General features: G+C 38.7%; 1 protein-coding gene across 1 annotated transcript; it reads left to right on the top strand.

Annotated features, from left to right (window-relative positions):
• Positions 1-426: 426 nt before the first annotated feature.
• LOC106094629 (gamma-glutamyl hydrolase A) lies at positions 427-22,038 on the top strand. Its single transcript, XM_059360465.1, has 5 exons — positions 427-737; positions 17,329-17,379; positions 17,448-17,704; positions 17,931-18,135; positions 21,490-22,038. Exons 1-5 carry the CDS (start codon positions 568-570, stop codon positions 21,770-21,772), a joined length of 966 nt encoding a protein of 321 aa, XP_059216448.1. The 5' UTR covers positions 427-567; the 3' UTR covers positions 21,773-22,038.
• Positions 22,039-22,569: the final 531 nt, after the last annotated feature.

Raw genomic sequence — 22,569 nt, 5'->3', positions numbered from 1 at the left:
TGCAATTGGTAGCACTATGTGTCGGCTGGCTTGTATATCCATGTTCGGTGTACTCTAGCTTCGATCAAAATGACAAAAGACAAAGTTTAACAAAAAAACATTATCTATTCGGTGAGGCAATAATTTGGTATTAGTTTCACAAGTTATAATGATTTACTCCTTCTATAATTCTTATCTATTTTGATAAGATATTCTTGAGGTTGTGTTTCAGGATTTCAGTGTCTACATTTTGGGGATTTGCCCAGTTTAGCGCTGTTGGCTTGTTTTCGTTTCACAGCCACTACACCCTGTATCGAACAACGCATCATCACAAGACTTCACTTACAATGCTCTTCTCCCATTGTGTTTTGTGCGATTTCTCTACCAGCTTTTTATTTTTGTTCATATCCAAGTCATGTCATTTTCTTTTAGTCTTCAACAAGTCGTCGAACGATAAACGTCTCCGTACCTAGAAACTAATACATACAAGCATAGGTGTTTGCCGACAGCAAGTGAAAATTGATTTTTCTAAGAGCAGAATTGGCGACAAAAACAAAATAAAAAAAAAAACAAAACCACTTCAAAATTATGTCCGATTCGCATGGGCACTGTGACGCGTTTTTGCCCATTATTGGGATTTTGTGTGTGGATATAGCCCAACCGTTGCAAAATTTGCACGGCAATGAAGTGCACAGCTATTTGGCGGCGTCCTATGTCAAATATCTGGAGACGGCAGGTGCCAAGGTGATACCCATTTGGTAAGGTTTGTTCAAAGTAATTAATAAAACAATAGAGCTACGTGATTTTCTGCTTCCTAAGAGCTCTTTGTTTTGAAAAATAAATAAACAAATGCCCCACACCGTTGCACGCTTCCTCATTGCATAAACAAATGAAAATTTTTGAATGCGCACAGAGTGTGAGAGAAAAGGAGAGAGCTGTGGGAGAGGTGAGAGCAAAAACAAAAAAAAAACAGTTTGTTTGTTTTGATTATAAGGTAAAGGAAATTAAACCAATTTGGCATGTATATACCATGTCAAATATAAACAGCATCTAGCAGCCTTAGTCGAAAATCATTATGAAGCCTTAAAATAGGTTTATTCGACAGTTCTATAAGGAAATATGTCAAATAAACCTATTTTAAGGCTTCATAAAGCCATATGAACAAGACCGTAGGCCGTATATGTATTCAAAATATCAGTTATTTGTATATAACTACGGGTATATGCCGCATTTGTTTCCCATTCCTCTAAAAACATTTTGCATGCGAAATGCAAATAAACAAAAAGGCGTTAAGTTCGGCCGGGCCGAACTATGGATACCCACCACCTTGGGTGTATATGTAAACCACCTTTCTTCAAAATCCGGTGAAAAATGCATAGTTTATGCCCCATAGCAGCTATATCTAAAAATAAACCGATCTGAATCATATACAACATGGATGTCGAACTGCCTAACATAAGTCACTGTCCCAAATTTCGGCGACATCGGACAATAAATGCGCCTTTTATGGGCCCATCACCTTAAATCGGAGGATCGGTCTATATGACAGCTACAACCAAATCTGAACCGATCTGGGCCAAATTGATGAAATATGTCGAAGGGGCTCTAACACAACTCACTGTTCCAAATTTCAGCAAAATCGGATAACAAATGTGGCTTTTATGGGCCTAAGACCCTAAATCGGAGGATCGGTCTATATGGCAGCTATAACCAAATCTGAACCGATCTGAGCCAAATTGAAGAAAGATGTTGAAGGGGCTCTAACACAACTCATTGTCTCAAATTTCAGCAAAATCGGATAATAAATGTGGCTTTTATGGGCCTAAGACCCTAAATCAGAGGATCGGTCTATATGGCAGCTATATCAAAATCTAGACCAATCTAGGCCAAATTGACGAAGGAAGCCGAAGAGCCTAACACAACTCACTGTCCCAAATTTCAGCTAAATCGGATAATAAATGTGGCTTTTATGGGAATAAGACCCTAAATCGGAGGATCGGTATATATGGCAGCTATATCCAAATATGGAACGATCTATGCCAAATTAAAGAAATATGTCGAAGGGCCTAAGACTCACTGTGCCAAATTTCAGCAAAATCGGATAATAAATGTGGCTTTTATGGGCCTAAGACCCTAAATCGGAGGATCGGTCTATATGGCAGCTATAACCAAATCTGCACCGATTTAGGACAAATTGATGACGAATGTCGAAGAGCCTAACAAAACTCTCTGTCCCAAATTTCAGCAAAATCGGATAATAAATGTGACTTTTATGGGCCTAAGACCCTAAATCGGAAGATCGGTCTATATGGCAGCTATAACCAAATCTGAACCGATTTAGGACAAATTGATGACGAATGTCGAAGAGCCTAACAAAACTCACTGTCCCAAATTTCAGCAAAATCGGATAATAAATGTGGCTTTTATGGGCCTAAGACCCTAAATCGGAGGATGGGTCTATATGGCAGCTATATCAAAATCTATACCGATCTAGGCCAAATTGACGAATGATGTCGAATGCTCTAACACAACTCACTGTCCCAAATTTCAGCTAAATCGGATAATAAAAGTGGCTTTTATGGGCCTAAGACCCTAAATCGGAGGATCGGTCTATATGGGGGCTATAATAAGATATAGTCCGATATAGCCCATATAGCCCGAACTTAACCTGCTTATGGTTAGAGAGAATCTGTGCAAATTTTCAGCTCGATATCTCTATTTTCAAAGACTGTAGCGCGATTTCAACAGACAGACGGACGGACATGTCTATATCGTCGATCGATTTTTACCCTGATCAAGAATATATATACTTTATAGGGTCGGAAATGGACATTTCGATGTGTTGCAAACGGAATGACAAAATGAATATACCCCCAGCCGCCGTTTCTTACATTCTATTTTGCCTAAGCATTTGAAAACTTACAATGAGGCAAGCGTGCGTGAGAAAAGAGAGCGTAAGGTAGAGTGTGTGAGATAGAGAGAGAGAGAGAGAGAGAGACTAAAACAATTTAAAGCGTGCTAAGTTCGGCCGGGCCGAATCTTGGGGACCCACCACCATGGGTTCTGCTAAAAATTGATATATTGGGTTGCCCAAAAAGTAATTGCGCAAATCCGCAATTACTTTTTGGGCAACCCAATAAATAAAATAAATTTAGTTGAAGGTCATAATTTTATTCTACATACCAAACTTCTGTCAAACCAGCAAAAATTAAAGCTTATAGGAACCGAACACGTATGATCTTGAGACCGCCTTATATGGGAGCTGTTAAGTCACTTTACATTTTTTTTTGTAAATTAACTTTTAATATTTAATTTCATCTTATTTGAGTTAATACTTTTGACATTTTATAACAATTGAATTAATTTTTTATATTCTTTTGTCTTTGTTATTTCATAATAATTTGTAACGTAACGAGAGCCACCTTATTCTTTTTTCCCTTTATTATTCTATTTCGTTTGTTTTGAATTCGCCCTAAAAAAATAACATAATATTGTTCTTGTCAAGAGTTCATCAGCAGTTGAACGATCATAGCAGAACACACGTATGTACATACATACTTATGTCTATTAGTTTTTTGGCACATAAGTCCGCACATAACAACGCATATTCTAACGCATAGCGTTCTGCCTCTGTTTGTCGCTCCTCTGCTGTGAATGCAAGAAATAAGAAACCGCTAGCCTTTGGTGGTTTGCTTGCAGTTTATAATAATAAAGCATTGCGTTTAAAACATTCAAAGAACAAACAAGTGTTTGATTTGTGCAAGGACGGGAGGCAGAAATATACGTATTTAATAAACAAACGTGAATTGCCCAACAAAGTTGTTGGTGCAATTGTAAGTGAGGAAAAAAAAAACTTGCGAGACAAATAAAAGGCGCAAGTTAATACAAACCGGCAATACTGTTGGAGTTAAATTCATTAAAGGTGAAGAAAATAGCTTACTCTGGCGGAGGTCAATTGTTCGTGGGACAACATTAAACTCATCGCTGCCGTAAAGAGCCAACAGTGCAGACCAGCGGTAAGAGGCAAACATTAGAAGAGGTCTCGGAGACAATTCTGGTTCATGGAGTAAGTACGTTTACATACTCAAGTCGAACCCTTGAGTTAGGAATTTGGCTAATCACATACTGGACAAATTCCGGGGTTGTCAAAACAGGCAATCCTCAAACATTGGCGACCGTGACAGGACACTTGGGAAGTGTCCTACTGAAATTTTGCCGTACATCTATACAAGTGCTTTTTTATACTTTGGCTCCTGTTACACAATCAACCATCACTGTTTTGCTACTTGTGTATGAAGAAAGTGTAGCTTTCTGCAAACCTACGTCAGTATACATTACTGAACAGAAGATAAGAGTGAGACAGCTTTCTTAACAAAAAAATCTACGTTTGTACTTGCACTCCCATACGCCATTTTGCAAATTGTTGAAAATTTTACTTGTTGAATTTTGTTACGCAACATATTCGTCGTTGGCAGATTCGAATATTTTCCAATCATTTTGAGGTTACATAGTTTAAAATGAATGACGAGTCTGCATCAGTGTCCCAAAGGCAGCCAACTATTGAAGAGTTGAAGCAACAGCGTGGTTCTTCAAAGGGTAGCATGACCCGAATAAAAAATATAATTGAATCCAACACTTCTTTGTCTCATACAGAGTTGGAATGCAGGTTGGGAATTATAGAGTCATATTATAAACAGGCTTCGTTCTATCAGAACCAAATTGAGAGGTTGTCCCCCAAAGACCCTGGGAGGCATGACATAGATGAACTATATGTAAACGTTAAATCTCTTATATTGACTCTTATTGGAAAGCATAGACGTCCAAGCTTTTCTGATCAATCGTTTATGTTGCCTCAACCACCATCGAATAGGTTACCCAATCTGAAATTGCCCAAATTTGACGGGAAATATTTGGAGTATAAGAATTTTATAAATTGTTTCAACAATTTGGTTCACAAGGATCAAAATATACCCACTTCAGAAAAGTTTAACCATTTATTATCTTGCCTCAGTGGGGAAGCGCTTGCAACAGTAAAGGCATTCCAGGTAACCGATGAAAACTATCCTTGTGCCCTGCAAAGATTGAAAGAAAGGTACGACAACGATACACTTATTTTTCTCGAGAATGTCACATCGATGTTTGATATTTCAAAATCAAATAAACCTGTTCCAAAACAATTAAGAAATATTGTGGATACAATCTCAGCTCTTTATAGCTCGTTAAAGTCCCTTGGCTCATACGAGCAAATTTGTGATGCATTCATAATTCACCTCGCAATGAGCAAAGTTGATTCTGAGACTAAACAAAGGTGGGATGAATTCATCGATTATTCCAAATTGCCCTCTTGGACTGAATGTTGTGCCATGTTGGACAGACGTTGTCAACAATTCGACGCACAGTGTCGAAGGTCGTCAAAACAATTCGTCCCTAATACAACGACAAATTATTCACATAATAATAAACAACATTCGTTTGTGACTAAACATGTATCTGAAGATGTCGTTTGCACTCATTGCTCGAAGTCTGGTCACTTAATATCAACATGTCAACGCTTCATCGTTTTAACACCGAACCAAAGAATGGAACAGGCTAAACAACAAAAACTTTGTCTTAATTGTTTATCAAAAGGGCATGTTTACATACAATGTCCCTCTAAGTATTCGTGCAGATTTTGCAAGCAACGTCACCACTCGCTTCTCCATAAGCAAATCGAAGAATTAACTGTCCCCTCAGACAAGCCTTCGCCCTCCTCCGCAACAACCCATGGCACATTTCAAAACCATAGTAGTCGTCAAGTAAGCAATGTTATTTTGGCTACTGCACTGGTATTGGTTCGTGATTCTGAGGGAAAATATTAGCTTGGACGTGCTCTTCTTGACTCGTGCTCTCAGGTGAACTTTATAAGCGAAAGTTTGTGCAGATCGCTCAACCTGAAAAAATGTGCAAACTCTACTGATATTTCAGGGGTTGGTTCCTCCATATTAAAGGTCGCTTATAAAACGCAAACCACAGTTAGATCCCGTCTAAATAACTTCAACTTATCCCTGGAATTTCTTATTTCTCGCAACATTACTGGCTATCACCCCGATGAGAATATTTCAATAAATGACTTTAAACTCCCTCCTAACATAGATCTGGCAGATCCAGATTTTCATCGTCGACGGGGAATAGACATGCTTCTTGGAGCAGAATCATTCTTTTCCCTCTTATCTGTTGGTCAAATACGTCTTGGAGAGAATTTACCAACTCTACAGAAAACTCTGTTAGGATGGGTTGTCTCAGGGAAATACTTAAGTAACAACTTGACACCATTACGTAAGTCAACCTACTCTATTGTGGAGAATGTGTTTCAAGAGCTAAATAAGAACGTTGAAATGCTATGGAAAATTGACGTTGTTGAAGGCAAGCGTCAAAATATGACCCTCGAACAGCAAGAATGTGAAACCCACTTTTTGAAAACCGTGTCAGTTCAGCAAGATGGAAGAATTATTGTCAAGCTGCCCCTAAAAGGTGATCCGAAGTGGCTTGGTGATTCAAAGGATATAGCTCTGCGTCGTTTTCTTACGATGGAACGAAAATTGAATCGAAATCCTGATTTGAAGAAGGATTACACGAAATTTCTCAACGAATACGAAGAAATGGGTCACATGTCCCAACTGGACAATGCCGATAATGTCTCTCCCAATTATTACATACCACATCACTGTGTTCTTCGCCCCAACAGTGTCTCTACAAAGCTACGTGTCGTTTTCGATGCATCTTGTCGTTCGTCTTCTCAGTTGTCTCTTAATGAGATCATGATGGTGGGCCCAACAATTCAAAACAATTTGCTTATCACCTTGCTTCGTTTCAGATGTCATCGCTATGGGTTGACAGCTGATATAGTTAAGATGTATCGGCAGGTGATAGTTCATCCAGAAGACAGACATCTTCAATTGATCCTTTGGCGAGATGATTACACACAACCAGTACGAACGTATGCTCTCAACACCGTTACATACGGGACTGCCTCGGCACCATATCTGGCAATAAGGAGTTTGCACTATGCAGCAGAACGTTTTCCCAAGGCTTGCGAAGTTGGAAAAGCAGTAGTCACAAATGACTTTTATGTGGACGATATGGTGACAGGGGCAGATGACTTTGACTCTTTGGAACGCATCCAAAGGGAGGTAAAGGAAATTTTATCTTACTCGAAATTTTCACTATCGAAATGGCATAGCAATTGTACGCAATTGGCTGCATGTGGAGATGGAATTAAAGAAATGAAACTTGATGATGACGTCACCAGCACATTGGGGATGACTTGGCACTCAAACGATGACACATTCCACTTTGAGTTTAGGCCATCAAAAACGTATTCACATAATACCAAAAGAAACATTCTGTCTCTTACGTCAACACTTTTTGACCCAATGGGTTTGATCAGCCCTCTCATCATAAAATCGAAAATCTTGCTCCAACATCTCTGGATCCTCAAGTGTGATTGGGATGAATCCGTTCCCCAAGAAATTGACTCCGCTTGGAACGCCATTGTCGCCGATTATCATAATTTGCCACAGGTGAAAATTCCACGATACATTCATTTGCCAAATTCAATTAATATCCAAGTACATGGGTTTGGAGATGCCTCAGTAAAAGCGTATGGTTGCTGTTTGTATTTTCGCTGCGAAGACGCATATGGAAATATAGCAGTTCATTTGGCAACATCAAAGTCAAGAGTTGCCCCGTTAAAGACAAGAACACTGGCTCGACTTGAACTATGTGCCTCACATTTACTCGCGACATTCTGGAATCAACTGAAACAGCATTTTACATTTCCGATATCCAATGTGTATTTCTGGTCCGATTCACCAATAACTCTTCATTGGATAAATTCTCACTCTTCAACCTTATCAACTTTTGTTGGTAATCGGGTGGCAGAAGTTCAAGAGGTTTCTGGGAATGTCTCATGGCGGTACGTGCCGACGAATCAAAATCCTGCAGATCTGGTATCTCGAGGTTGCACTGTCTCTGATCTTTTGAACTCATCTTGGCTCCAGGGTCCTTCTTTCCTCATGAGTCCATTTTGCGAGTGGCCTAATCATTCCGGTAATGACCTTAGCGATTCGGATTTGCTGCTAGAGAGAAGGAAGACTACATTAGCAACACAAACCAAAGATTTACCTTTTGTGCTGAAAACTGTGCACAAATACAGTAATTATTCAAAATGTCTCAGAATTTTTTCATATGTTTTTCGTTTTCGTTCAAGGAAGTTGCCTCATACGCTAACAATACATCCAGACGAACTAAATCATTCTCTTCATAGGATTATTTGGGTCATCCAACAACATTATTTTTCGGAGGAGTTTCTTGAGCTGTCAAAACATGGCTCTATATCTGGCCACCTATCATCATTGGCCCCGTTTATAGACGAAGTCTCTGGAGTACATTTAATAAGAGTTGGTGGTCGCTTATTAAATTCCGATTTAACATTAGACATGAAGTTTCCGTTTATCCTGCCTAAAACTGACCCGTTTGTGAAAACAATGGTAATTCATATTCATCGCTCAAATTATCATGCTGGCCCCAGAGCCTTGGTTTCGCTGATTCAACAGCAGTTTTGGATTGTAAATGGTCGGTCTTTGGCAAGACAAGTGGTTCATCAGTGCATACATTGCTCTAGATATAAGCCAAAACTTTTGACTCAGGTAATGGGCAACTTACCCAGGAATAGAGTTGCGGGTTCCCGTCCATTTGAAATTGTTGGAGTAGACTTTGCTGGCCCGATACTTACTTACCTCAGGGTCCGAGGAAAGGCGCCATATAAATCGTATATTGCAGTTTTTGTCTGCTTTGCAACGAAAGCAGTCCATCTTGAGACTGTTTCAGACTTGTCAAGCGATGCTTTCATAGCAGCTTTAAAAAGGTTCATTGGTCGCAGAGGTGTCCCTTCCAAAATATATTGCGACAATGCAACAAATTTTGTTGGCGCTGCAACAAAATTGAGCGATTTTCATAAGTATTTCCACCAGGAGTCAAATAAGGCAGCCGTTGCAGAGTACGCTTCATCAAAACTGGTGGAATTTTCATTCATTCCTCCCAGGGCACCCCATTTCGGCGGGTTGTGGGAAGCGGCTGTGAAGTCAGCCAAAGGTCATTTGTTCCGCACGCTTCCTAACGCTCGTCTCACATTCGAAGAATTGTCTACGGCCTTGGTGGAAATTGAAGCAGTGTTGAATTCTCGTCCAATTGGCCCAATATCAACAGATCCCAACGATTTAGAAGCCCTTACTCCGGGACATTTACTAATTGGTTGCCCCTTGCAGACTATTCCTGAAAGGCTGAATTATGATGGTGAAATATCTCATCTTCAATACTGGCAGAGAATATCAGCTATAAAGGCTCATTTTTGGAGCAGGTGGCATACCGAATATTTGGCTCAACTTCAAAATCGTTACCGCTGGCAAAAGCCGCAACAGAATCTCCACATCAACGATCTGGTTGTAATACACGAAGACAACATGCCTCCGATGAAATGGGTTATAGGTCGTGTCACTAAGATTATCCCAGGGGCAGATGGTTATGCCCGAGTAGCTGAAGTGAAAACACCGAGTTCCATCTTACGTCGCCCAGTGGCAAAGTTAGCAGTTCTTCCACAAGATTAGAAATTGATTGAAACCAGGGGTTTCAATGGGGCCCGGCATGTTAAGTCACTTTACATTTTTTTTTGTAAATTAACTTTTAATATTTAATTTCATCTTATTTGAGTTAATACTTTTGACATTTTATAACAATTGAATTAATTTTTTATATTCTTTTGTCTTTGTTATTTCATAATAATTTGTAACGTAACGAGAGCCACCTTATTCTTTTTTCCCTTTATTATTCTATTTCGTTTGTTTTGAATTCGCCCTAAAAAAATAACATAATATTGTTCTTGTCAAGAGTTCATCAGCAGTTGAACGATCATAGCAGAACACACGTATGTACATACATACATACTTATGTCTATTAGTTTTTTGGCACATAAGTCCGCACATAACAACGCATATTCTTCTATGTCCAGCGTTCTGCCTCTGTTTGTCGCTCCTCTGCTGTGAATGCAAGAAATAAGAAACCGCTAGCCTTTGGTGGTTTGCTTGCAGTTTATAATAATAAAGCATTGCGTTTAAAACATTCAAAGAACAAACAAGTGTTTGATTTGTGCAAGGACGGGAGGCAGAAATATACGTATTTAATAAACAAACGTGAATTGCCCAACAAAGTTGTTGGTGCAATTGTAAGAAAGGAAAAAAAAAATCTTGCGAGACAAATAAAAGGCGCAAGTTAATACAAACCGGCAATACTGTTGGAGTTAAATTCATTAAAGGTGAAGAAAATAGCTTACTCTGGCGGAGGTCAATTGTTCGTGGGACAACATTAAACTCATCGCTGCCGTAAAGAGCCAACAGTGCAGACCAGCGGTAAGAGGCAAACATTAGAAGAGGTCTCGGAGACAATTCTGGTTCATGGAGTAAGTACGTTTACATACTCAAGTCGAACCCTTGAGTTAGGAATTTGGCTAATCACATACTGGACAAATTCCGGGGTTGTCAAAACAGGCAATCCTCAAACAGGAGCTATATCCTGTTATAGACTGATTTGGACTGTACTTGGCGCAGTTGTTGGAAGTCATAACGGAACACTACATTCAAAATTTCAGCCAAATCGGACCAAAATTGCGGCTTCCAGGGGCTCAAAAGGTCAAATCGGGAGAATCGGGTTTATATGGGAGCTATATATAAATCTGAATCGATATGGCCCATTTGCGGCTAGCCTTGTGCGTTCGACCGTTATCGTGATTTTGACAGACGGACGGATATGGCTAGTTCGACTCAGAATATCGAGATGATCAAGAATATATAAACTTTATGGGGTCTTAGATGAATATTTCGAGGTGTTACAAACGAAATGACTAGATTAGTATACCCCCATCCTATGGTGGTGAGTATTGGATTTGTTTGGATTTCCCTTAGTTTTGGCGCGAAATTAATAAAAGTTTGCTGTAGTTTGCACATTCACACGCTCATGTTCCGGTTGTATTTATTAGTTAACATAAACGGAGCGCCAGATAACATTACTGCAGAATGTCTGTAATGTTATTAACATGCGAAAAAGTATTAGGGGTAGGGCTTTTAAATGTGATTGTAGAAATTTTGTATTAATTACACTTGTCTACATGGCTTTTGTTTTCTCCAAGTTTTTTTTTGTGTTTCAATCTGAAATTGCCGTTTTATTTCCAAATTCGGCAACCCTCCCCCTTACCACCATTTCCAAAGACGCCAGATCTCGGAAATTGGTGCACCGATTTAAGAGAAATATTTTTTATGCCACCTTATGGTACTCCAAAACCGCGAAATTTGTATAAAATTTGGGGTCAAATAACCCTGGGGGACGCCCCATCCCATAAACCATCCGAACGGACATGTTTACCGATTGAGACAATATAGGTATCAAATTAAAGGTATTTAAGAGTAGAGTAGGAACTAGGCATACAAATTTCCCCCCCAACAGGACACTTTTACCGCTTTGCCTTATCTGAGTATCAAATGAAAGGTATTTAAATGACCAAATGGTTATCTAGATTCCCATAAATGCAACTTATACCCATGCGGCGACGATAATTCCACCAAACAATTACTTCCCTACATCCAAAATCAATCAATAAATTTTGAACATGTGGCGTGACCCTGGTTTCACCAACCAATATGAACATCTGTAATTTATTGATAACGGAAGGGGGACGGACCCTCCCCTGTTACCCGAAAAACACCACCCAAAATCAAAAGCGGACCGATAAGGACAATATGGGTATAAAATGAATAGTATGCGGGAGTAGATAACGAAACTGGCATACAAATTCATGACGAAATAAGGGGGTCACCCCACCCCCCACAAAAACGCCCAAAATGGGCCCATAAACCAAACACGGACATATGGGGGTTTCTTTGTTCCATATAGACTGAAAAACGTCAGAACCGATTTTCTCGAAATTTTCGCATATTGTGTAGGTTAGTCTGAACGGAAACATAGGCTATATAATTTTTCAGTATCGGAAGGGGGACGGACCCTCCCCCTTATACCAAAAACACCACCCAAAATCAAAAATGGACCAATTAGGACAATATAGGTATCAAATGAAAGGTATTGGAGAGAAGAATACGAATATGGTATTAAAATTTAAGACTTAGTACCCGTCGGGCCGCCCAACCCCAAAATCCCCCCCCCCTCAGATATATTGGACGTTCATTTCAATATGGGGCTCAAATGAAAGGTATTCGGGAGTAGATTTCGAATCTGGCATACAAAATCAAATCGATGTATAGGGGGTCACGATACCCCTCAAAAACTCCATTAGACCAATTATGACTAAATCATACTTGGCTGAACCGATTACCTAAAATTTTCGTAGATTGTGTACGTTTGTCTGGATGAAAACATAATTTTTACATATCGGGTGGAGGCGGGCCCTCCCCCTTACCCCAAAAAACGCAACTCAAAATGAAAAGTGGACTGAACGGAACAATATGGGTATCATATGAAAGGTATTGGAGAGTAGAATACAAATATGGTATTCAAATTGAGGTTCAAGTACCCAGCGGGGAGCCGCCCAACCCCAAAACTCCTCTAAACAGATATATTCAAAGTTCATGTCAATATGGGACTCCAATGAAAAGTATTAGACAGTAGATTACAAATATGGCATAAAACATTAAGTCTAAGTAATGGGAGGTCGCCCACCCCCAAATACCCCTAAATGGGCATATTAGCCGATCATGGCTATATAGGACTCAAATGAAAGGTATTTGGGAGTAAATTACGAATATGACATTAAAATTTGCGTTCAAGTCTAGGTAGCGCTTTTCTTCCTAAAGATATGTCAAATGAGTTCTTCGACCCATTATGACAATATGAAACTCAAATGAAAGGTATTTGAGAGTAGGAAACGAATTTGATATCCAATTTTGGAGCCAAGTGTTTTTGGGGTACGCCCTAGAGCACCCCCTAAACTGAACTTAATTTCCGTTGGGAATAAAGAACGAATTTGATATCTATTTTCAGTGCAAAGCGCCGGTGGCCGCCCAAGCGTCAAAACACCCTCCAAACGGTCCATATTTACCGGCCATGGCAATATGGGGCTCAAAATAAAGGGATTTGGAAGTGCTGCACGAATTTGATATCCATATTTGAGTCGAAATGTCGGAGGTGCCATCCCTCCCCAAAAAAGCGCTTCTCATTACCCTAATTTTTAAAAACACCAGGAACCGATGAGGGGCAAACTTCCCAAACATCAATGAGTGCTTTCCGATTCAAGTTTAAACTTAATGATAAGGGATCTTTTTTTATAGCAGAGTTCGAAAGGCGTTCCGCAGTGCGACACCTCTTTGGGGAAAATTTTTGAAATGACCCTGCATGATATTGTACCTCGCAAATGTCGCCATCATTAAGAGGGGATAACCAACGCTTTGTTCGATGTTCTCGCCAGTAATCGAAAGCGTTCTGCGTTACAGGCTACAACGGCACAAATTCGATATCCGCATTCAGGGCGAAGTGTCCCCCCCCCCCCCCTAAAAAGATGTTAGAGAGTTAAAGAAGGCGCAGCGGAGCGGGACCGGTTCGGCTAGTATATATATGTATATACATATATCGCCCGATTTTCACTTCTAGGGCCACTGCAAGCGCATTTATTGACCAATCTTGTACAACGCTTTCCTCGAAAACTACCACAATATCTGTAAATGTTCGTCGAAATCGATTCAGATTTAGATATAGCTCCCATATATAAGTTCGTCTGATTTGAAAAATGTTGCTATAAAGCGCTGATTCAAAGGAAACGCTCTTGATTTTGATATAGCTGTCATATATGTATATCGCCCGATTTTCACTTCTAGAGCCACTGCAAGCGCATTTATTGACCAATATTGGCAAAATTGTGCATAACGCTTTCCTCGATGCCTACCACAATATATAAGACGTCAAAATCGGCTCAGACTTAGATGTAGCTCCCATATATATGTTCATCAGATTTTGGGTAATTTGCAATTTGGGTTTTTATAAAGTCGGCACCGCCCCACGTTTGCCTTTCCTTACTGGTTTTGTTTAGTTTATTGAACATGGGTGCGTATGAAAAATATTCGATAATTATTACCACAAATTTCATATGTTATACGCCACCTTGGTCGCTTCTGTGCCAGATGAAAATTCTTGGCAAATAATAGTAAAATCATGGATGCCATGAACTTTATGGCCTCTCTTTATACCCTACACCACCGCTGTGGTACAGGGTATTATAGATTTGTGCATTTGTTTGCAACGCTAAGAAGGAGAGAGCTAGACCCATCGATAAGAATACGGATCGGCTTAGAATCACTTCCTGATTCGATTTATTGTAGCTTTGTCCGTCTGTCTGTCTGTCTATGTATTCTTGAAATCAAGGTACAGGTCGCATTTGTTGTCCAATTTTCACAAAATTTTGCACAAGTATCTTTTTTGGTCCAAGGACAAACGCTATTGATTTTGAAAAAAATCGGTTCAGATTTAGATATAGCTGCCATATATATCTTTCATCCGATATGCCCTTTTAAAGCTGCAGAAGCCACAATTTTGGTGCGATCTCTACCAAATTTGGCACAAAGTGCTTTTTGTGACTTCCCAATATGTGTGCAAACTTTCAACTAAATCGGTTCAGATTTAGATATAGCTCCCATATATGACTTTCGTGCGATTTCACATATTAAGGTTGTAGAAGCCACAATTTTAATCCGATCCTTACAAAATATGGCACGAAGGGTTTTTCTAAATGACCCAAAATGTTTGCAGAATTTTATTAAAATCGGTCAAGATTTGGATATAGCTCCCATATATATCTTTCATCCGATATGCCCTTTTAAAGCTGTAGGAGCCACAATTTTGGTGCGATCTCTACCAAATTAGGCACGAAGGGCTTTTTGTGACTTTCCAATATGTGTGCAAAATTTCATCATAATCGATTCAGATTTAGATATAGCTCCCATATATAACTTTCGGCCGATTTGAACTATTAAGGCTGTAAAAGGCACAATTTTGATTCAATCATTACAAAATTTGCCATGGGCCGTTTTATTCAACGTCCTCATATGTGTGCAAAGTTCCATAATAATCGGTCCAGATTTAGATATAGCTCCCATATATGTTTTTCATCCGATATGGCCTTTTAAGGCTGTAGGAGCCACAATTTTCGTCCGATCATTACAAAATTTAGCATGGGTCGTTTTATTCAACGTCCTCACATGTGTGCAAAGTTTCATCTAAATCGGTTCAGATTTAGATATAGCTCCCATACATAACTTTCGGCCGATTTGACCTATTAAAGCTGTAGAAGGAACAATTTTGATCCGATCTTTACAAAATTTGGCACAACGTGCTTTTTATGTCGTCCCAATATGTGTGCAAAATTTCATCTAAATCGGTTCAGATTTAGAGATAGCTCCCATATATAACTTTCGGCCGATTTGGAGTAATAATGCAATAAAATGGTCATTTGTTAACCGATTTGTTAACACGAAGGGCTTTTTGTGACTTTCCAATATGTGTGCAAAATTTCATCATAATCGATTCAGATTTAGATATAGCTCCCATATATAACTTTCGGCCGATTTGAACTATTAAGGCTGTAAAAGGCACAATTTTTATTCAATCATTACAAAATTTGCCATGGGCCGTTTTATTCAACGTCCTCATATGTGTGCAAAGTTCCATAATAATCGGTCCAGATTTAGATATAGCTCCCATATATGTTTTTCATCCGATATGGCCTTTTAAGGCTGTAGGAGCCACAATTTTCGTCCGATCATTACAAAATTTAGTATGGGTCGTTTTATTCAACGTCCTCACATGTGTGCAAAGTTTCATCTAAATCGGTTCAGATTTAGATATAGCTCCCATACATAACTTTCGGCCGATTTGACCTATTAAAGCTGTAGAAGGAACAATTTTGATCCGATCTTTACAAAATTTGGCACAACGTGCTTTTTATGTCGTCCCAATATGTGTGCAAAATTTCATCTAAATCGGTTCAGATTTAGAGATAGCTCCCATATATAACTTTCGGCCGATTTGGAGTAATACAGCAATAAAATTGTCATTTATTAACCGATTCTGTCGAAATTTGGCAGGAAAGATTTTCTTATGACTTCCGATATTACCGGTAAATTTCATAGAAATCGGTTCAGATTTCGATATAGCTCCCATGTATATATTTGTCCGATTTGCAGTAATAATGCAATAAAATGGTCATTTCTTAACCGATTTTGTCGAAATTTGACAGAAAAGATTTATTTATGACTTCCGACATTACCGGTAAATTTCATAGAAATCGGTTCAGATTTCGATATAGCTCCCATGTATATATTTGTCCGATTTGCAGTAATAACGCAATAAAATGGTCATTTGTTAACCAATTCTTTTGAAATTTGTTAGGAAGGATTTTCTCTTGACTCTCGACATTACTGGTGAATTTCATGGAAATCGGTTCAGATTTAGACATAGCTCTCATATATATAAATATCGCTCGATTTTTACTCCTAGAGCCACCGCAAGCGCATTTATTGACCAATCTTCCTAAAACTTCGTACAACACATTCTTCGACTGTGACTGTGACAGTATCTGAGAAGTTTGCTCAAAATCGGTTCAGTTTTAGATATAGCTCCCATATATATGTTCGTCCGATTTGCAGCAATATTGCAATAAAATGGTCTTTTGTTAACCGATTCTCTCGACATTCGGCAGGAAGGATTTTCTTATCACTCTAGATATTAATGGCGAATTTCATAGAAATCGGCTTAGATTTAGATATAGCTGTCATATATGTATATCGCCAGATTTTCACCCCAAGAGCCGCTGCAAGCACTATTTTCATTTAGCATTATTTGACCAATCTTCACAAAATTTTGCACCACGCTTTCCTCGACGACTACCACATTATCTGAGAAGTATGCTTGAAATCGGTTCAGAATTAGATATAGCTCCCATATATATGTTCGTCAGATTGGGTCATTTGCAAAAATATTGTCATTTGTCAACCGTAGTTTTTGCTGTTTGACATATATTTGATCGCCTAGGTCCATCAAAATTGGTTCAGAATTGGTAATAGCTCCCACTTCGTACTTATAGGGTAGGTGTAGGTATTATACAGTCGGCACCGTCCGACTTTTGACCTTCCTTACTGGTTATAGAATCATCTAGAAGTTTTTCACATATCACTATTGAAGCCCACGGCGAACGGTATTAAGTTTGATAAAAATCAATTAAAACTTAGATATAACTCCACAATGTGTTATTTACCATTTCAGGAACAATAGTCCTAGGGTATATTATGAAGAAATAATGAATAAAATCAATGGGTAAATATTTAAAAGAAAACAAAAAGTTTGTTTCTGCAATTACTAATGTATGATCTTTCTTTGTGCAGGATTCTACTGCCTGGTGGTGCCATATATTTCAATAAAAAATACTGCAAGAAGGAATTGACCAACGATAGTTATTCAAGTGCCCAGCACATATATGATATAGCTGTGCAGCTAAATCGTAAAGGAAAATATTTTCCTTTATGGGGCACCTGTTTGGGTTTTCAGTTGATGTTGACACATTCCGCAGGCGTGGAAGATGTGAGACAAGATTGTCAACCAATGAACTGTTCCAGGGCAATAAAATTTGAAGATGAAAAAGGTATCAAAGGATATAAAAAAGTCCTGATTTTTAGACAAAGTCGAAATTTTTTCATCTTTCATTAAGTCAATGCGATGTTATTGGGCAATAAAACTAAAATTTAAAAAAAAAAATGGCTTCGACACATATTCGATACATATTATTCCAAAATTAAATTTATTTTGCATTATATTCCAGACTCTATACTTCATATACTTTCATATACCTATCATTTTCTTTCCTCTAGTTTTACAGCAATCCAAATTATTTGCCAACATCTCCCAGGATATGCGAGAAAAAATGTCTCAACAACCCTTTGGGTTTCATTTTCACAAATATTGTATCACAAAACAGCGTTTGGAAATGTTTAAAATTGCTAAGCTATGGCGTGTGCTGGCCACAAATGAGGATGAAAATGGTTTGGAATTCATATCCATAGTGGAGCATAAAGAGTAAGTCGATTTAAGGCTGCAAGAACTTTTTCATAAAAAATCCGTTAAGAAAGGAGAAAGTCAGGCGGTGCCGACTTTATAGTACCCCACACCTACCCTATAAGTACAAAGCGGGAGCTATATCAAATTCTGAACCAATTTTAAAGGACCTCGGCGGATGATTTTAAGATGGGTTATTAAACAATCCGCATCAAATTTCGAGCAAAGCTAAGATGTTCAAACTGTAATAATTATGGCTGCCAAATGACAGCATTATTGCAAATTACCCAAAATCTGACGAACATATATATGGGAGCTATATCTTAAACTGAACCGATTTTGACAAAACTTTTTAGATATTGTGGTAGGCATCAATGAAAGCGTTGTGTACAATTTTGGCAAAATTGGTCAATAAATGCGTTTGCAGTGATCCTAGAAATGAAAGTCGGGCGATATACATACATGGCAGCTATATCTAAATCTGAACCGATTTCCATAAAATTCACCAGTAATGTCGTGGGTCAAGATAAAATCTGAGGGAATCGGTAAACAAATGACCATTTTAATGCATTATTACTGCAAATCGGACGAACATATATTGGGTTGCCCAAAAAGTAATTGCGGATTTTTTAAAAGAAAGTAAATGCATTTTTAATAAAACTTAGAATGAACTTTAATCAAATATACTTTTTTACACTTTTTTTCTAAAGCAAGCTAAAAGTAACAGCTGATAACTGACAGAAGAAAGAATGCAATTAAAGAGTCACAAGCTGCGAAAAAATTTGTCAACGCCGACTATATGAAAAATCCGCAATTACTTTTTGGGCAACCCAATATATGGGAGCTATATCCAAATCTGAACCGATTTCTATAAAATTCAGCGGTAATGTCGAGAGTCATAAGAAAATCCTTCCTGCCAAATTTCGAGAGAATCGGTTAACAAATGACCATTTTATTGCATTATTACTGCAAATCGGTCGAATATATATATGGGAGCTATATCCAACCCTGAACCGATTTATATGAAATTCATCAGTAATGTCAAGAGTCATCAGAAAATCCCTCCTGCCAAATTTCGAGAGAATCGGTTAATAAATGACCATTTTATTGCATTATTACTGGAAATCGGACGAATATATATATGGGAGCTATATCTAACCCTGAACCGATTTATATGAAATTCATTAGTAATGTCGAGAGTCATAAGAAAATCCCTCTTGCCAAATTTCGAGAGAATCGGTTAACAAATGACAATTTTATTGCATTATTACTACAAATCGGACGAATATATACATGGAAGCTATATCTAAATCTTAACCGATTTCAACCAAACTGAATAGATATTGTGGTAGTCGTCGAGGAAAGCGTTGTACATAATTTTGGCAAGATTGATCAATAAATGCGCTTGCATTGGCTCTGGGAGTGAAAATCGGGCAATCCTTTCTGCCAAATTTAGAGGGAATCGGTTAACAAATGACCATTTTATTGCACTTTTAATGCAAATCGGACGAACATATATATGGGAGCTATATTCAAATCTGAACCAATTTTTTCCAATTTCAATATTCTTTGTCTCTCCGCCAAAAAAAAAACACTCTTTATGCCAAATTTGAAGACTATCGGTTGAAAATAACGACCTGTAGTTTGTCTGCCGGGTACTTGCACCCAAATTTTAATACCATATATGTTTTCCGTTCTCCAATACCTTTCATTTGGTACCTTTATTGTGCCCATCGGAACACTTTCGGATATGGGTGGCGTTTTTGGTGTAAGGGGGAGGGTCCGCCTCCATTCGATTTTTAAAAATTATATAGCCTATGTTTCCTTCCAGACAAACGTACACAATCTATGAAAATTTTAAGAAAATCGGTTCAGCCAAGTCTCATATAGTCATAATGGGTCTAATGGCGTTTTTGAGGGGTGGCGTGACTCCCTATACTTCGATCTGATGTTGTATGCCAGATTCGAAATCTACTCCCGAATACCTTTCATTTGAGCCCCATATTTAAATGCACGTCCAATATGTCTGTGTGGTGGGAGTTTTGAGGTTGAGGAGGCCCGATGGGTACTTAGACTCAAATTTTAATACCATATTCGTATTCTACACTCCAATACCTTTCATTTGATACAAATTTTGTCCTAATCGGTCCGCTTTTGATTTTGGGCGGTGTTTTTGGGATAAGGGGGAGGGTCCGCCCCCCTTCCGATACCGAAAAATCATATAACCTATGGTTCCTTCCAGACCAACCTACAAAATATGCGAACATTTGGAGAAAATCGGTTATGCCGTTTTTCAGTCTATACGGAACAAACAAACCGAGTCCTATATATCCGTGATTGGCTAATGTGCCCACTTTGGGCGTTTTTGTGGGGGGTGGGGTGACACCCTATACTTCGACACAAATTTTTATGCCAGATTCGTTATCTACTCCCGCATATTTTTCATTTGATACCTATATTGTGCTTGTGGGTCCATTTTTGGGTGTTGTTTTTGGGGTAACGGTGGAGGGTCCGCCCCCCTTCCGATATTAATAAATTATAAAGCTTTGGGGTTCGGGCGGTCCGATGGGTACTTAGACTCAAATTTTAATACCATATTCGTATTTTACACTCCAATACCTTTCATTTGATACCAATGTTGTCCTTATCGGTCCACTTTTGATTTTGGGATAAGGGGGAGGTCCGTCTCCCTTCCAATACCGAAAAATTATACAGCGTATGTTTCACTCCAGACCAACCTACACAATATGCGAAAATTCGAAAAAAAATGGTTCTGCCGATTTTCAGTCTATATGGAACAAACTAACCGAGTCTCATATATCTGTGATTGTCTAATGTGCCCATTTTGGGCGCTTTTGTAGGGGGTGGGGTGACCCCCTATACGTAGACACGAATTTGTATCCCAGATTCGTTATTTACTCCCGCAAATTTTTCATTGGATACTCATATTGTCCTTGTGGGTCCATTTTTGATTTTGGGTGGTGTTTTTGGGGTAACGGTGGAGGGTCCGCCCCCCTTCCGATATCAATAAATTATAAAGCCTATTCCTACTTTCTGACCATATTCATAATCTACTCCCGAATACCTTTCATTTGAGTCACATATTGTCAAATAAACCTATTTTTAGGGGTTTTGGGGCTGGGGCGGCCCCCAGGTACTTGGACCCATCTTTTATTATGAAATTCGTACTCTACTCTTGAATACCTTCCATTTGAATCCCATATTGTCCCGATCGGTCCGCTTTTATTTTTGGGTAGTACTTTTGGGGTTAGGGGGAGGGTCCGCCCCCCCTCCCAATATCAAAAAATTCAATTCAATTCAATTTAATATATATGATGATGATATTTTCTAAAACATTTTTCTCGATTTTTACAGATTTCCCTTTTTTGGAGCTCAATTCCATCCCGAAAGAGTTATGTTCGAGCACATGGGTCCTCAGGATCATTGTCATCATTGTATCAGTTGCTTTAAATTAAATCAATATTTTGCCAGGTTTTTTGTTGACCAATGTTCGAAGAGTGACAACAGATTTGCCAACTACGATGATGAATTGAGACATAGTATCTACAATTTTCCCAGCATCTATACGGCACCACTTAAATTGCATTGGCAACACTGTTTTCTTTTTAAAGCTGATGTGGATTATAAATCCAACTAAACTGGCTGATAAAAACGAAGAAGAGTTTGTTTGAAGTGAAATGAAAGCGGGTGATATTAGTTGTTCCTGAAGACCAAGAAAGTATTTTGTAAAGAACACTGGAGGAATGCGGATATATTTTTAGAAATATTTACAATTTTTGTATTCAATAAAATGCCTTATACCAAAATTGATGTTAGCCATAAGTATGACCAGCTTTAGTTATTTTAATGTGGATATTATCTTGAATTGATTATAAATAAAATTTTCGTGATTTTCCGAACATATTCTAGAATGAGATCATATTCAATGCCTATACCGAAATGCTGCGAAAACAGCCAAGAACTTCGTGTGCCAGAGTGCTTAGACAAGGAAAGTTTCTTTACGAAAAGCGTCTTCGTGCTAAAGTTATCGCTTCTCCGAAGGGAAGCAAGAGCTTTTGGTCATTCGTAAAAAGAGAAAAGGGCAACCCATCGGCAATCCCAACTCTTGTTTAGGATGATCAGGTATGCACTGACCCGGTTGATAAGGCTAATCTACTGGCTGAAATGTTTGCAGGAAATTCTTCTTTGCCGTTTAGCAATCAACCACTCCCCGTGATTGATGGTGTACCTAGTTCGATGCCTCAGATATTCCTTCGAACACGTGGAGTTAAAAGGGTCCTTGCGTATCTCGATGTTAATAAATCTCCTGGCTCGGACGGTTTATCATCACTTGTGCTTCGTAAGTGTTCTTCGACGCTTGCTCGTCCACTACGCAACCTTTTCAACCTTGCTTACCGTGCGGGAGTTTTCCCGGCGCGTTGGAAGGTTGCGAAC

Source organism: Stomoxys calcitrans, chromosome 1, assembly GCF_963082655.1.
Source record: "Stomoxys calcitrans chromosome 1, idStoCalc2.1, whole genome shotgun sequence".
Taxonomy (NCBI): domain Eukaryota; kingdom Metazoa; phylum Arthropoda; class Insecta; order Diptera; family Muscidae; genus Stomoxys; species Stomoxys calcitrans.
Note: the sequence above shows the minus strand (reverse complement) of the source record. Positions and strands in the feature narration are given on the sequence as shown.